Raw genomic sequence first — 13850 nt, forward strand, 5'->3', positions numbered from 1 at the left:
TTGTTATATTACCACTAACAGTCATTCAGTCATGAATATCTAGTAGGGAGGAAATTTCCTTAGTGGAGTTGTTGCACAGGTGGAACAGTATCATGCCACCATGCTTGAATTACTGAGTTCCTGGGAATGACCCATTCGATCACAAATGTTTGTAGAATACCTGTGTCCATGGAAGTGATTGCAACAATCCTCAAAACAGTGAGTTGGTTGGGTGAGTGAGTACTTTTTTGGAAATATGCTATACAATGCTTCCACACTGGAACGTGAGCAGCTCAAAGAAATCATAAAAATGAAATATAAGTAATAAGGATTAGTTCTCCACCATTACACAAGCAAGATGAGAAAAAGGTTTCCAGGAACTGATACTGCTATTTTAGCCTGGGGTTAAAACATATGGATGTTTTATGGCATTTGCTCTTGCTTACCTAATGCAAATCCCAAGCAGAAAGCTACATCGGCAATCGCATACACACTTCCATAAACAGACACGTGCCGCAGGTCCACCAAGTAACCCATTATAGGCATCATAGAGGAATCCACCATGCCTGTAACACAATCATAATGCTCTTACATTATACATTATTGCAAGTCTGCACACATTCATAGGTGGAATTAGTACACTTAGTGATCTTACCAATGGCAAAACCAACACCAAAGTTAGGAAGAATCAGACCATAGATGTCTCTAGCAAAGGGAACCTAGAACAAACAAATTATGGGCTCATTTTCATGAATAACATAAAATATATAATAATCAGGAATTTTAACAACAGTGAAAAAAGACAGTTGCTTTTAGATTTGATCATGGAAACCATTGAGAAGTCAGACTCCCATTAGCAGAACTGGATTTGCAGAGTAATGTGATACAGAGAAATCTGTGGCAAATCTCACTGTTGTTTATCAGACACATACAGAGCTGTGACTCTTGCTCCAGCATTTTTTAGCTTTTCTAAATATAAAAAATGATTATCTGGTTTAACACACACATAAGGCACTGCATATTGCAGTGAACATTTAATGGATATAAAGTTACATTTATACCAGCTGGCTTACAAGATGCATGTGTTGTTTACATTTAAAGAACAATGTTTCAGGTCCATTTCAAACTTTTTACTCAACAGGCCTCAACACATTTCCCATAGGTGACATCTGAGGTTATTCTAGTGATGTAGCTGACTGTCACATACTTACACATATTACACTGATCCCAACCACAACCATTCCAATAAGAGCACAAAGCCATCTGTAAGGAAGACAATAAGTAGTCAGTTTTACTCCACTCCTTCCTACCACACTGAGGAAGATTTCCTTTCATGAGAATATAACATGTATTTTTCCAGGCTAAACAGAACCTCATCTCTACTTCCTCTTTCTTAAACAGACTCATGTAAGCATAAACCAAACAATATCAAACAATGTCAAAGAATAGTTATTGCAACCTCTAAGCAATAGTGATGCATGCTCAGTCATCCATGTAAGGAAATCAGAGAACTTTGTTTTTCCCGGAGGACCTGATCCTTGGGGTAGAGTGATATGGTGTACACTACCAGTCAAAGGTTTGGACATGGTTAATGGTTTGTCTTTATTTTACTACTTTCCACATTGTAGATTCAAACTGAAGACATCAAATATTAATTAAGCAAGATATATGGAATTATGAATGCTGTGGCTGCCGTCAGTAGCAGTTATAAGATAAGATAAGATAAGATGACCTTTATTAGTCCCACAGGTGGGAAATTTGTTTTGTTACAGCAAAAGTGCAAAGTTATGTATGCGGTTTAAGATAATTTCATGGTTTAAGTTATAATAAATAAGTTAAAAATACTTTATTTTAATATATCAGATTTAATGTATACATTGTTGGTTTTAAAATACACATTTAAAGGTTTTACAGAATGTTTCCAGGGTGGAACCAATGTTCAGTCTGCTGTTTGGGGTTGATAGTATTTTCAGTTACACGCCACACTCGGTAGAGGGCAGCATGCTTTCCTCTCTCACTTGGTGGTAGAGCTATGAAGACGCATGCAACGAAGTTTTCCAGCTGGCAAGGAGGCTTGGGAGAAAGGCTTGGGAGAAAGTGCTGTGGTTAGATGAAACCCAAACTGAGCCATGGACTGGAAAAGTCTTAGATGAGAACCTCCTTGCCTCAACCAGAACACTGAAGATGGGTCGTGGGTCTTTCTTTAAAGAACATTCTGGCAAAATCCAACCTGGTAACCAAGAAATGTCTTACTGCTGTGTGTAGTATCAGGTAAATGTTAAGAGGTAGGAACGTTTGTGCTGGGTTGTTGTGAGGGGGGTGAAAAATAATAAAGGACACTCATTGGAGTAATGGCGCGTCTCGTGTGTCTGTGAGTTATGCCTCCAGTCAAATAACATCCATAACCTCAAATAACGGAATATGTGGTCAGAAGACAACTGGAAACATTAGTCGGGCATAAGTGAAAGGTTTCGGCGTCAGTACCAGGTTAAAGGTCAGCCACAGAGGAGCTGCGCGAAAAGAGACGTGACGTCATGAGTGTATGAATGTGAGCGTGAATGAATAATGGCATTGTAAAGCGCTTTGGGTGCCTTGAAAAGCGCTATATAAATCCAATCCATTATTATTATTATGAGTCAGTTTCAAGTCACCCTGCTGGAGAAGTTCACTTTTAGGTCCAATGACTGGACCAAATGGATAAAGCTTTTTGACAGATTTCACATCCGCTTGGAGACGCATGCGGACGAAAATCAAGTGAACTGTCACGGCGAGTGAGATGAGCCGTGTGGAGATAATCAAGTAGGATCCAAATGCAGGCACTTTGTAAAGGTGAGAAGGTGATTTATTGAAATACACGGCACAGGGAAAAAGTGGCAAACGGAGACAAAGTTAAACTATACTGGAAACAACTAAGCTACGGAGCAGGAAACAACTAAGCTACGGAGCAGGAAACAACTAAGCTACGGAGCAGGAAACAACTAAGCTACGGAGCAGGAACCAGAACATGAACATGAAAGACGGCGAGCAGAGGCGGATGACGGTAGACAGCAGGGATAACACACAGAAGGAGCAGGGTGGATACACAGACGGACCAGCAACTACCATGACAGAAGACGCGACTTAAATACGCACAGAGAAACACAGGGAGATTACACACAGGTGGGGGACACAGCTGGGAGTAATCAACAAGACGAGACAGGTAAAACTGAACACTCACATGAGACGCAGACCTTCACAATAAAACAGGAAACAAGAAACCATCACACAAAGACGGCGACTCGACACTGAGAGAGAGACAGAAAATGACACATGGAACTAGACCTATACTAAGCAGACACGACCGAAGAACAAATCCTTAAACATGAACAAACAGAAACATGGAACTCTAATAATACTCTATCATCATCATAATCATCACCACCACCACCAGTATACAGGAATAATCCATCATACAAAACCAAAACATATCAACTCCAAAATGCTGGGTCGAACCGACCCAGAACCATGACATGAACGCCCTTATCTACACTATGGGTGAGGAGGCAGAGGACATATTGGTATCCCTGCACCTGACTCCCAAAGAGGCGAGCGATTACGAGACCGTTAAAAGGAGGTTGGATGCTCACTTCGTAGCCCGCAGAAACATCATATTTGAGCGAGCGAAGTTTAACCAGCATCAACAAGAGATGTGTGAGTCAGTCGACAGCTTCCATACTGCACTGCATTGTCTGGCAGAACATTGTGGATACGGGACTTTGCATGATGAAATAGTGCGAGACAGATTTGTTGTGGGTCTGAAAGACAAACGATTGTCAGAACAGCTACAAATGGATCCAGAACTAACGCTAGAGAAAGCGCTTAACAGAGCCCGACAAAGTGACCTTGTAAAGAAGCAACAAGAGATGCAACAAGAGATGCTAAACACTAACTTTAAAATGGATATTACCAACTCACAACTGTACCGCTTCCATGCTAAACGGCAAGCTGCTTGGCACGTCCCAAGCAGCTGACACCGCTACATAAACAAACCACCGCCAAAACACAGAAAGAAAAAAAGACACAATGCAGAAGATGTGGAGACATAAAAGGTCACAATCCTCAACAATGCCCCGCGAGGGAAGCCGCATGTAATTACTGTAAGAAAAATGGACATTTTGCCAGGATGTGCAGAAACAAAAAACTGTGTGAAGTCAATGCTGCAACAGTTTCAGAGAACAGCAATACAGATGATGAGGTCGCTTTCTTGGGTTCCCTCTCTGCGGAAACCAAAGAGAGTCCATGGGTCACAGCAGTCCCAGAGACTTTCTACACACAGCATCAGTTGGGGAGATTGGATAAGCCCGAGAGGGTTCTGCAGGGCCCAGGAGGAACACGTCTAACGGTAAAAGGCATGTTCACAGCCACTCTCAGCAAGAACAACCACAAAACCAAAGAAGACATTTATGTTGTACAGGGCTTATGCACACCACTGCTGAGCGGGCATGCTGCAGTGGCACTACAGCTGGTTGCTAGAGTGAATCATATTAGCTTAGACTCTATTGATGCTGTCAGACAAGAATTCCCCAAGCTTTTCAGCGGCTTAGGCAAAATGGAGGGGGAGTACAATATTGTTCTGAAACCAGGGGCACAGCCGTTTTCCCTCTCGACCCCTAGGCGAATCTCTCTTCCACTCTTATCAAAGGTTAAAGAAGAGCTGAACCGGATGAAGCAGCAGGGTGTCATTTCCAAGCTGGAGGAGCCCACTGATTGGTGCGCGCCTATGGTGGTGGTTCCTAAGCGCACAGGCAAGGTGAGAATTTGCAGCGATCTCACTGAACTAAACAAATATGTCATGAGAGAGAAACATCCACTCCCTTCAGTCGAACACACTCTAGGACAGCTTGCAGGAACAAAAGTATTTTCAAAGCTGGATGCCAATGCAGGATTTTGGCAGATTCCCTTATCCAGGGACTCTTCTTTGCTCACGACCTTTATTACACCTTTTGGTCGGTATTGTTATAATCGTTTGTGCTTTGGAATATCATCAGCCCCAGAACACTTCCAGAAACGGATGGCACGCATTCTTGAGGGCTTAGAAGGAGTCCTCAGCCAGATGGATGATGTGCTCATCTGGGGGACGTCACAAGCAGAGCATGATGAGAGACTGCGAAAAGCACTGGTTCGACTCCAGGAGGCTGGAGTAACATTGAACAAGTGTGAGTTCTCCAAGAACAGGATAAAGTTCCTGGGGCAGGTCATTGAGGCATCGGTGGTTAGCGCAGATCCTGACAAGGTGCATGCCGTGAGTTCCATGGATGAGCCCAGCAACATAGGTGAGGTGAGACGCTTCCTGGGCATGGTGAATCACCTAGGAAAGTGTCTTCCTCACCTGGCGAAAAAAACACGCCCCCTAAGAGATCTGCTGAGGAAGTTCAACCTGTGGTCATGGGGGCCACAGCAGCAGCAGGCTTTCGATAGCATCAAAAAAGAACGTTTATATTCCACCACAAGCGGACACGGACACTGCCTTATGCGAGCTGCATGAGGCTCTCACCCGGCATCAGACACAACACCGGGACGCCGCGCTTATTGTGACGGGGGACTTCAGTAGTGCCAACCTCAGATGCGCACCGCCGAACTTTCATCAACATATCACCTGCCCCACCAGAGGTGAAAGGACACTGGACCACTGCTACACTACGGTCAAGGACGGCTACAAGGCACAATCTCGCCCTCCGTTTGGCAAATCCGATCATGCCGCCATCTTCCTCATGCCAAAATACAAACAAAGGCTGAAACAGGAAGTTCTGGTTCAGAGGAAGGTCGCGCGCTGGACGGACCAATCAGTGGCCGCGTTACAGGACGCACTCGGCGACACAGACTGGGACATGTTCAGAAACAGCTCCGATGATGACGTCAACGTGTTTACGGAAGCGGTGGTGGGATTCACCGGGAAACTAGCGGATGATACAGTGGAGACAAAGACTATCACAACGTTTCCCAACCAGAAGCCGTGGGTGGATAAAACCATCCGCGACGCTCTGAGATCCCGCACCGCTGCCTACAACACGGGACTCGCGACGGGGGACATGGACCCGTACAAAGCCGCGTCTTATGACGTGCGGAAGGTGGTGAAAGAGGCGAAGCAGCGCTACGGGAGGAAACTAGAGTCACAACTCCAACAGAGTGACTCTAGGAGCCTGTGGCGGGGATTAAGGACAATAACGGACTATAAAGCACCAACAACCGGTTTGACGAACGCGGACGTGACTCTGGCAGACGAGCTGAACACTTCTATGCTCGCTTCGAGGCTGCAGCTAAGGACTCCAACGATGCTAACGCTAGCAGCGCTAACGGCTGCAGACAGAAAGATACTGCCAACACCGGAAACGTGCTCGTCATCTCTGAGCATGACGTGAGGAGAGCCTTCAAGAGAGTGAACACCAGGAAAGCAGCAGGACCAGACGGCATCTCAGGTCGTATCCTGCGCATACCAGCTAGCTCCTGTGTTCACTGAGATATTCAACATCTCTTTATCTCAGTCGGTGATCCCCACATGCTTCAAGGAGTCCATCATTGTTCCTGTCCCAAAGAAACTCCACCCTGCTTCTCTCAATGACTATCGCCCTGTAGCCCTCACCTCAGTAGTGATGAAGTGCTTTGAACGCCTGGTCAGAGACTTCATCATTTCTTCACTACCAGACACACTGGACCCACTACAGTTCGCTTACCGTCCAAATCGTTCCACAGACGATGCCATCTCTCATCTCCTCCACACATCACTCACTCACCTGGACACCAGAAGGGGGAAATATGTTAAAATGCTCTTCATCGACTACAGCTCTGCATTTAACACCATAATTCCCTCCACACTCATCATCAAACTGGAGCACCTGGGACTCAGCTCATCTATGTGTCAGTGGATCTCCAACTTCCTAACTGGCAGACCACAGGCAGTAAGGATGGGCGGACATGTCTCAGCCTCCACCACTCTCAGCACTGGAGCCCCCCAGGGGTGTGTTCTGAGCCCGCTGCTGTACTCTTTGTACACATATGACTGTGTGGCCCCTACCAGCTCCACCACCATCATTAAGTTTGCTGACGACACCGTCGTGATGGGCCTTATCTCTGACAACAACGAGACGGCCTACTTGAAGGAGGTTAGGAATCTGGAGACCTGGTGCCAGAGGAACAACCTCCTTCTAAACGTCAGTAAGACAAAGGAGTTGATAGTGGACTTCAGTACTAAGCAGGAGAGGAACTACCAGACCCCCGTCATCAACGAGTGCCCAGTGGAGAGAGTGGACAGCTTCAAATACCTCGGAGTTCACATCACGCAGGACCTGTCATGGTCCTGTCACATCAACACCGTGGTGAAAAAGGCCCGACAGCGTCTCTACCACCTCAGACGCTTGAGAGACTTCCGACTGCCCTCCAAGGTGCTCAGGAACTTTTACTCCTGCACCATAGAGAGCATCCTGATGGGAAACATCTCAACCTGGTTCAGGAACAGCACCATGCAGGACAGACGAGCTCTACAGAGGGTTGTGCGATCAGCTGAGCGCACCATCCGCTCCGAGCTCCCTGACCTGCACTCAATCTACAGCAGGCGGTGCTGGACCAAGGCCAGGAAGATCGTGAAGGACCTCAGCCATCCCAACAACGAACTGTTCTTTCTGTTGAGGTCAGGAAAGCGATTCCGCTCCCTGAAGACCAACACAGAGAGACTGAGGAGGAGCTTCTTCCCGCAGGCGATACGGTCTCTCAATCACACCACCACATAGAACGGACCCACACATATGGTTCTTACACACACACTGGACAGTCTGGACTTTGTTTACACTTAATCACTTTAAGCATATTTGCACTGCACAAGACACTCACAATGTGGTTTGCACAACACTGGACATTATATTTCTTCATTTCCATTTAATACTTGTAAAATGCTGCTGTTATTGTATATATATTCATATTTCTTCATACATTCTTATATATTTCTATACTGTGTATTGTGTATTTTGCTGTACAGTTATCTTATTTTAAACTTTAATTCATATATATTTTATCTTATTCTTTCCCAGTTAAATTTACCCTTCATTCTAATTTGTAAATGGTAAATGGCCTGTATTTATATAGCGGTCCCTAAGGACCCCAAAGCGCTTTACATATCCAGTCATCCACCCATTCACACACTGGTGATGGTAAGCTACATTGTAGCCACAGCCACCCTGGGGCGCACTGACAGAGGCGAGGCTGCCGAACACTGGCGCCACCGGGCCCTCTGACCACCACCAGCAAGCAACGGGTGAAGTGTCTTGCCCAAGGACACAACGACCGAGACTGTCCAAGCCGGGGCTCGAACCGGCAACCTTCCGATTACAAGGCGAACACCCAACTCTTGAGCCAAGATCGCCCCAGAATTTGTGTTGTACAGTTATTTTATTTTCAACAAATTCATATATATATTTTATTTTATTCCTTCCTAGTTAAATTTACCCCTTTTAATTTTCATATTTATTTCCTATCTTATTCATAGCCTTTTCTTTTTTTTTCTTTAGGTCATGAGCAGTTGTGTAAGCATTTCACTGCATATCGTACTGTGTATGACTGTGTATGTGACAAATAAAATTTGAATTTGATTTGAATTTGAATTTGAACTGACAACACCCCCAGGGCTTGCTCTGTATGATCCAAATGCTGAAACGTGCGTATCAGCTGATTCATCTTCATATGGCTTAGGAGCAGTGCTTCTCCAGCGGCAAGCTGATTTAGGGTGGAAACCAGTAGCATACGCTTCAAGAGCTCTCAGCGCGACAGAGCAGTGATATGATCAAATTGAGAAAGAGGCCCTCGCTTCAACATGGGCCTGTGAGAGGTTTGCAGAGTTCTTAATTGGGAAAACATTCCACATTGAAACAGACCACAAACCTCTGGTCTCGTTGCTTGGCTCCAAGGGCCTGGACGAGCTTCCACCTCATATACAACGTCTACGCATGCGATTGATGAGGTTCTCTTATACCATATCTCATGTTCCTGGTAGAGACATTGCAACAGCAGATGTACTGTCCAGAGCTCCTGTATGTGACACAACTGAGGGTTTGCCGGAGGAAGAAATCAACTTGTATGTGGAGTCCATCATAGCAAGTCTGCCAGCCACAGAGCCACAAAATCCAGACACATCAGGACAATGACAGCATTCTAAGCCAGCTGAAGAAGTTCTGTGTGGAAGGATGGCCAGATAAGTATTCCATTGAAAGGGTTTTCCAGCCTTATCTGCCATTTTTAGGTGACCTCACAGTCCACAATGGTTTGCTTCTTCATGGGAGCAGAATAGTGATTCCCACATCACTCAGAGCAACATTCTGTTTAAACTACATGAGGGACACCTAGGAATAACGAAATGCAGAGAGAGAGCTAAACAATCTGTTTGGTGGCCAGGCCTGAGCAGTGAGCTGATAAAAGTGATTGAGACCTATGACACTTGCTGCCGTGAGCAGACTAAACACAACGAAACCATGCTACCTACCGAGTTCCCACAAAGACCATGGGCCATGGTGGGAACTGATCTGTTCCAGATAGAGAATAAACAGTACCTGGTCATTGTGGATTACTTTTCCAGATTCTTTGAAGTTGCCAAACTGACATCTACAACATAAGAGGCAGTGATCGAGCACTGTAAATCAATCCTTGCACGTCATGGCATACCAGAGCGGGTTCGCTCTGATAATGGACCTCAGTTTTCGTCTGATTCCTTCAAAAGATTTGCACAGGAATGGGGCTTTAGCCATGAGACATCCAGTCCCCACTTCCTTCAGAGCAACGGGGAGGCTGAGAGGGCAGTCAGGACTATCAAAAGTCTTCTTAAAAAGTCTGGCGATCCCTATCTCGCCCTTATGGCCACTCCATTGGCAAATGGCTACAGCCCGACTGAGCTTCTAATGGGTAGGAGGATAAGGACAACTATTCCTGTCATCCCATCACAGCTAAATCCAAGGGGTACGGACACAGACAAGCTCAAAGCTATAGAACAAACGTACAGACAAAAACAGACAAAACTACAACCGCAGACACAGAGCACATGATATGCTACAGCTCAATCCTGGAGACAAAGTGTGGGTTTCAGACATGGATACTAGAGGGACAGTCATGTTCATGGCAGGCTCACCGAGGTCCTACATCGTCAAGACAGCAAAGGGCACGCTGAGAAGAAACCGTTACCATCTTACACGGACACTTGGGGCACCAGAGACTTCTATTGATCCACCAGAGGCTTCACCTGAGAACTCTGTTCCAGGTGCACAGAGTGTGTCGGTTCCAGACACTATCCCACAGGAGGCCAGCCAGCAGACTCCTGAAGCTGGGAGCCAAGTCCCACCCAGGTCTAGGAGGCCTCCAGCATATCTGAAAGATTATGTTTGCTCATAGGACTAGGAACTGATTGAGCAATGGGGCAGAATAATCCCCACACTCAGGCAGAGGGTTGGGTAGTCTACTCCATCCCTCATAGAGACAATGTGAAATAAAGCAAATGGTTGCACTGTTTAAACATGTTGTTTGTAGCTGCACCAAATAGTTCAGAAATGTGCACTTATGCTTAGTGTTCAGAGTTGTATACTTTGAGAGTTTATTTTTGGACATTCTGAGAAGTCTGGGTTTGAAACCAAACGAGTTCAGTAAACAAGCTGTTACCAGATAAGGCACAAGCCAGTAGTATACTTTAAAGCCTGTGGGTCTAATCTGTTTTCTTGGTTATATCCCAGCATCACATCCTATTTAGTAGGGGGGATGTAGTATCAGGTAAATGTTAAGAGGTAGGAACGTTTGTGCTGGGTTGTTGTGGGGGGGGAATAATAAAGGACACTCATTGGAGTAATGGCGCGTCTCGTGTGTCTGTGAGTTATGCCTCCAGTCAAATAACATCCATAACTTCAAATAACGGAACACTGTGATGGCAACAAGGATTATGCTTGGAGATCAAGTTTAGATTTAAAAAAAATCTAATTTCAGATTTATTTATGGTTTTTTCACGGTCCTGGGTCGGTGACCCAGTGTTTTGTCTTAGAGTCTCTAGTCTTTGGTTTCATTGTTATTTACAGTTCTTCCTGTTTCTGCCTCTGTCTTCCATGTTTGCTCTGTCTGCCCTGTCAAGGCTGCATCTTTGTGTTACGTTTCCTGTTTTACTTTGACAGTCTGTGTCCTATGTTATGTTTCCTGTTTTACTTTGACAGTCTGTGTCCTATGTTATGTTTTCAGTTTTGTGTCTCGTCATGTTGGATTACTCCCAGTTGTGCTCTCCTCCTGTGTCACATTCCTTCGTTATCCCTCTGTGTATTTAAGCCCTGTGTTGCTGGTGTGTCTGCGTATCATCCCGTGCCACACTCTGCCTGCGCGTCGCACCCTGCCTGCGCGTTATCCATGACATTCCCCATGTTCCAGGTTTCCATGTGTTGTGTTCCACGTCTCAGGTCTTTTAGTTTCTTCTTACTTGTTTCTAGTTTCCTCCCTGTTTAGGTTTTGTTAGTTTATTCTTTGTGTTCCTGTGTTTTTGTTCATAGCTTTGTTTTGCCTCAATAAAAGGCATGTTTTCAGGTTCGGTCCTTGTCAGTGTCTGCATTTGGGTCCTGTCTCACTTCACTCCACTCGTCTGCCCCAGCAGCCGTGACAGTTTTATAACTTTCATTTAAAGCATTTTTTTTTCTGTTTTTGTGTTTTTGTGTTTTTTGGAAGAAAAATAGAGTCAGTTTGATGTTGATGCCAATTTTAACTAGCTACCCAACAGTGGCAAAGCTTTTCCATGGACTTACATTACATTGTGGAGCTGTTTATGTTTATTTGGGTTAATGTGTCACATTAATTTGTGTAGTCAGAGGATCAGCATCTTGTAAACGTTCACCAAACTCAATGCAATGCTGCTGAAGGCAACACTGTCCTGCTTATGCACCACACTTGTAACTATATAGTGTGAAATATTCAGACTGTGTCCAGAGTAAGACCTACAAACCTCCGATAAAAATCAATATTTTCACTTCCACATAATCTAAAATTTGTGAATAACAGCCACATGACAATGAGTGACAGTCATGTCATCAAACCAGTTCTAAAGATTATACAGCTGGGTTAAAAACATTCAAAGAAATCATGTTCATAGTGGAACAGATTGGGGGAAGAAAACAAACGATCCCTTTGGCAGATATTGTTTTGTTAGTTTTTGAGCAGTCTTCTGTTGAAGGGTAGTGAGGGGGGTGGCTGTAGCTCAGGCGGTAGAGCAGGTCTGCATGCCAAGTGTTGGGGGAGGTTCCTATGTGATGCATCCATTGGAGTATAAACGTGTGACAATGTTAGAAAGCACATATGTGCTTGTGTGAATGATGCAAAAAGGTGAATTGAGTGTTCAGTAGAAAAGTGCTGCATAACAACCAGTACAAATTATTCTTGTGAACAGGGAGACAACCCAATAAGAACATTTGTGGCTCATATGCAGATATCCACAGGTGGACCTAGTAGCTCCTACGAAGACTCTGTACCAAAAGTACAATACCTGCTAAGTAACATAGCTGTTTTAACAATAAAATTGCAAGATGTCTACAGTTTTTGGGGTGTATTCTTTGATTGTGCTTTGACACGCTAGTCACCTCTGACATATAATACATGTCAAATATTGTGAAAAATACTGTTTTAACCTTTTTTAGTGTTGAAACATGAGCTAACCCCAAGAATTCAAGACATGAGCTGTAGTCTTGTTGGTCACAGTTCTCTAATTTCGTGTGCGCCCCTTATGGTATACCATGCACTGTTTTTCAACAAATCACTGATAATTCAAAAATCTCAAGAATGATTAAATGTGTTGGATACCAAGAAAAGAAAGACTAAAAAAACGTATGTAACATGTAAGATTTTTATGTTTTTTAAAAAAAAAAAACATTATAAATAAATATCATCCTCTATGGACCGACCACTATCCTTGTGACCGTATTCTGGTTACTGTGGTATTCTCAATGATCCACATCTACCTTTTGAAATACAGCACAAAGGTGGTTTACTTTGGTCCATACTCACACAAAATGAAGCACTTTGCATTTATGAACTCTTTCCCCCAAAATTGGTTTTGACATTTCTAATATTTCAGTCATGTTGCTCCCTGAAGCAGCTGTCTGAGTATGAATATGTGTGAATGTTGGATGGAAAACACTTAGAAAAAGCATAGACAAAAGTGTGTGCATTGGTGAATGAAGTTGTGTGTGAAGCGCTATATAAGAACCAGTTCATTTGCCATTACCATTTACTTCTACTATATGCAGGACCCCTGGTGGTAGTGACACAGTGTCAAACATTAGCAGCAGAAAGCAGCGGTCATAGTGGTCGTCACTTGTCTGGTACTAGCAGTCTCGGTAGTGGTGAAGTTAGTAAACTGAACAGGTGATTTTCCGACTTGGTTTATGGTAGTACTGAAAACAGTTCTGGTGACTGGCATTAGCAACAACCTTAGAAGAATATAGCACTCGGGTCATAGACAGATAGAAACAATAGATTCCCTGCATCGTCAAGACTTCAATAAAGCCAGTCTCAGAAACACTCAAAACGCCGAAAACTCATTTAGAGGAGAGGAAACAGATATGACATAGCCACCAGGAGAGAGAGAGAGAAGGAGATAAAAGTAATTTCCCTTCCTACCTCCCCATTTTGTGTGCAAACGTGCCAAAGATGTTGGTTCCAATAAGGTAGGAGATGGATGCTGGTAAGAAAGCAACGCCTGTGCCAGAAACAGACACACACAGAGACATGAGAGGCTGAAGGTGTAGCCAGGATTCCCAGAGATAAGCAGATCTCTATCAATACCTCATCACTGAGCTGCTGTACATCTTCTATTGTCTGTAATGAAGACCTGTGCTTTC

At 44.3% G+C, this 13850-nt stretch overlaps 1 protein-coding gene across 1 annotated transcript in view; it reads right to left on the reverse strand.

The window, feature by feature from the left end:
• slc18a2 (solute carrier family 18 member 2) overlaps positions 1 to 13850 on the reverse strand; it is a 35515-nt gene that overhangs the window by 7891 nt on the left and 13774 nt on the right. Inside the window, exons 11-14 of the mRNA XM_003454988.5 lie at positions 13630 to 13708; positions 1191 to 1242; positions 635 to 698; positions 426 to 545 (exon numbers count right to left, since the gene is read on the reverse strand). Of these exons, the coding sequence (XP_003455036.1) occupies positions 426 to 545; positions 635 to 698; positions 1191 to 1242; positions 13630 to 13708 (315 nt within the window). The remainder of the gene's footprint in view (positions 1 to 425; positions 546 to 634; positions 699 to 1190; positions 1243 to 13629; positions 13709 to 13850) is intronic.

Source organism: Oreochromis niloticus, linkage group LG13 (genome assembly GCF_001858045.2).
Source record: "Oreochromis niloticus isolate F11D_XX linkage group LG13, O_niloticus_UMD_NMBU, whole genome shotgun sequence".
Classification (NCBI taxonomy): domain Eukaryota; kingdom Metazoa; phylum Chordata; class Actinopteri; order Cichliformes; family Cichlidae; genus Oreochromis; species Oreochromis niloticus.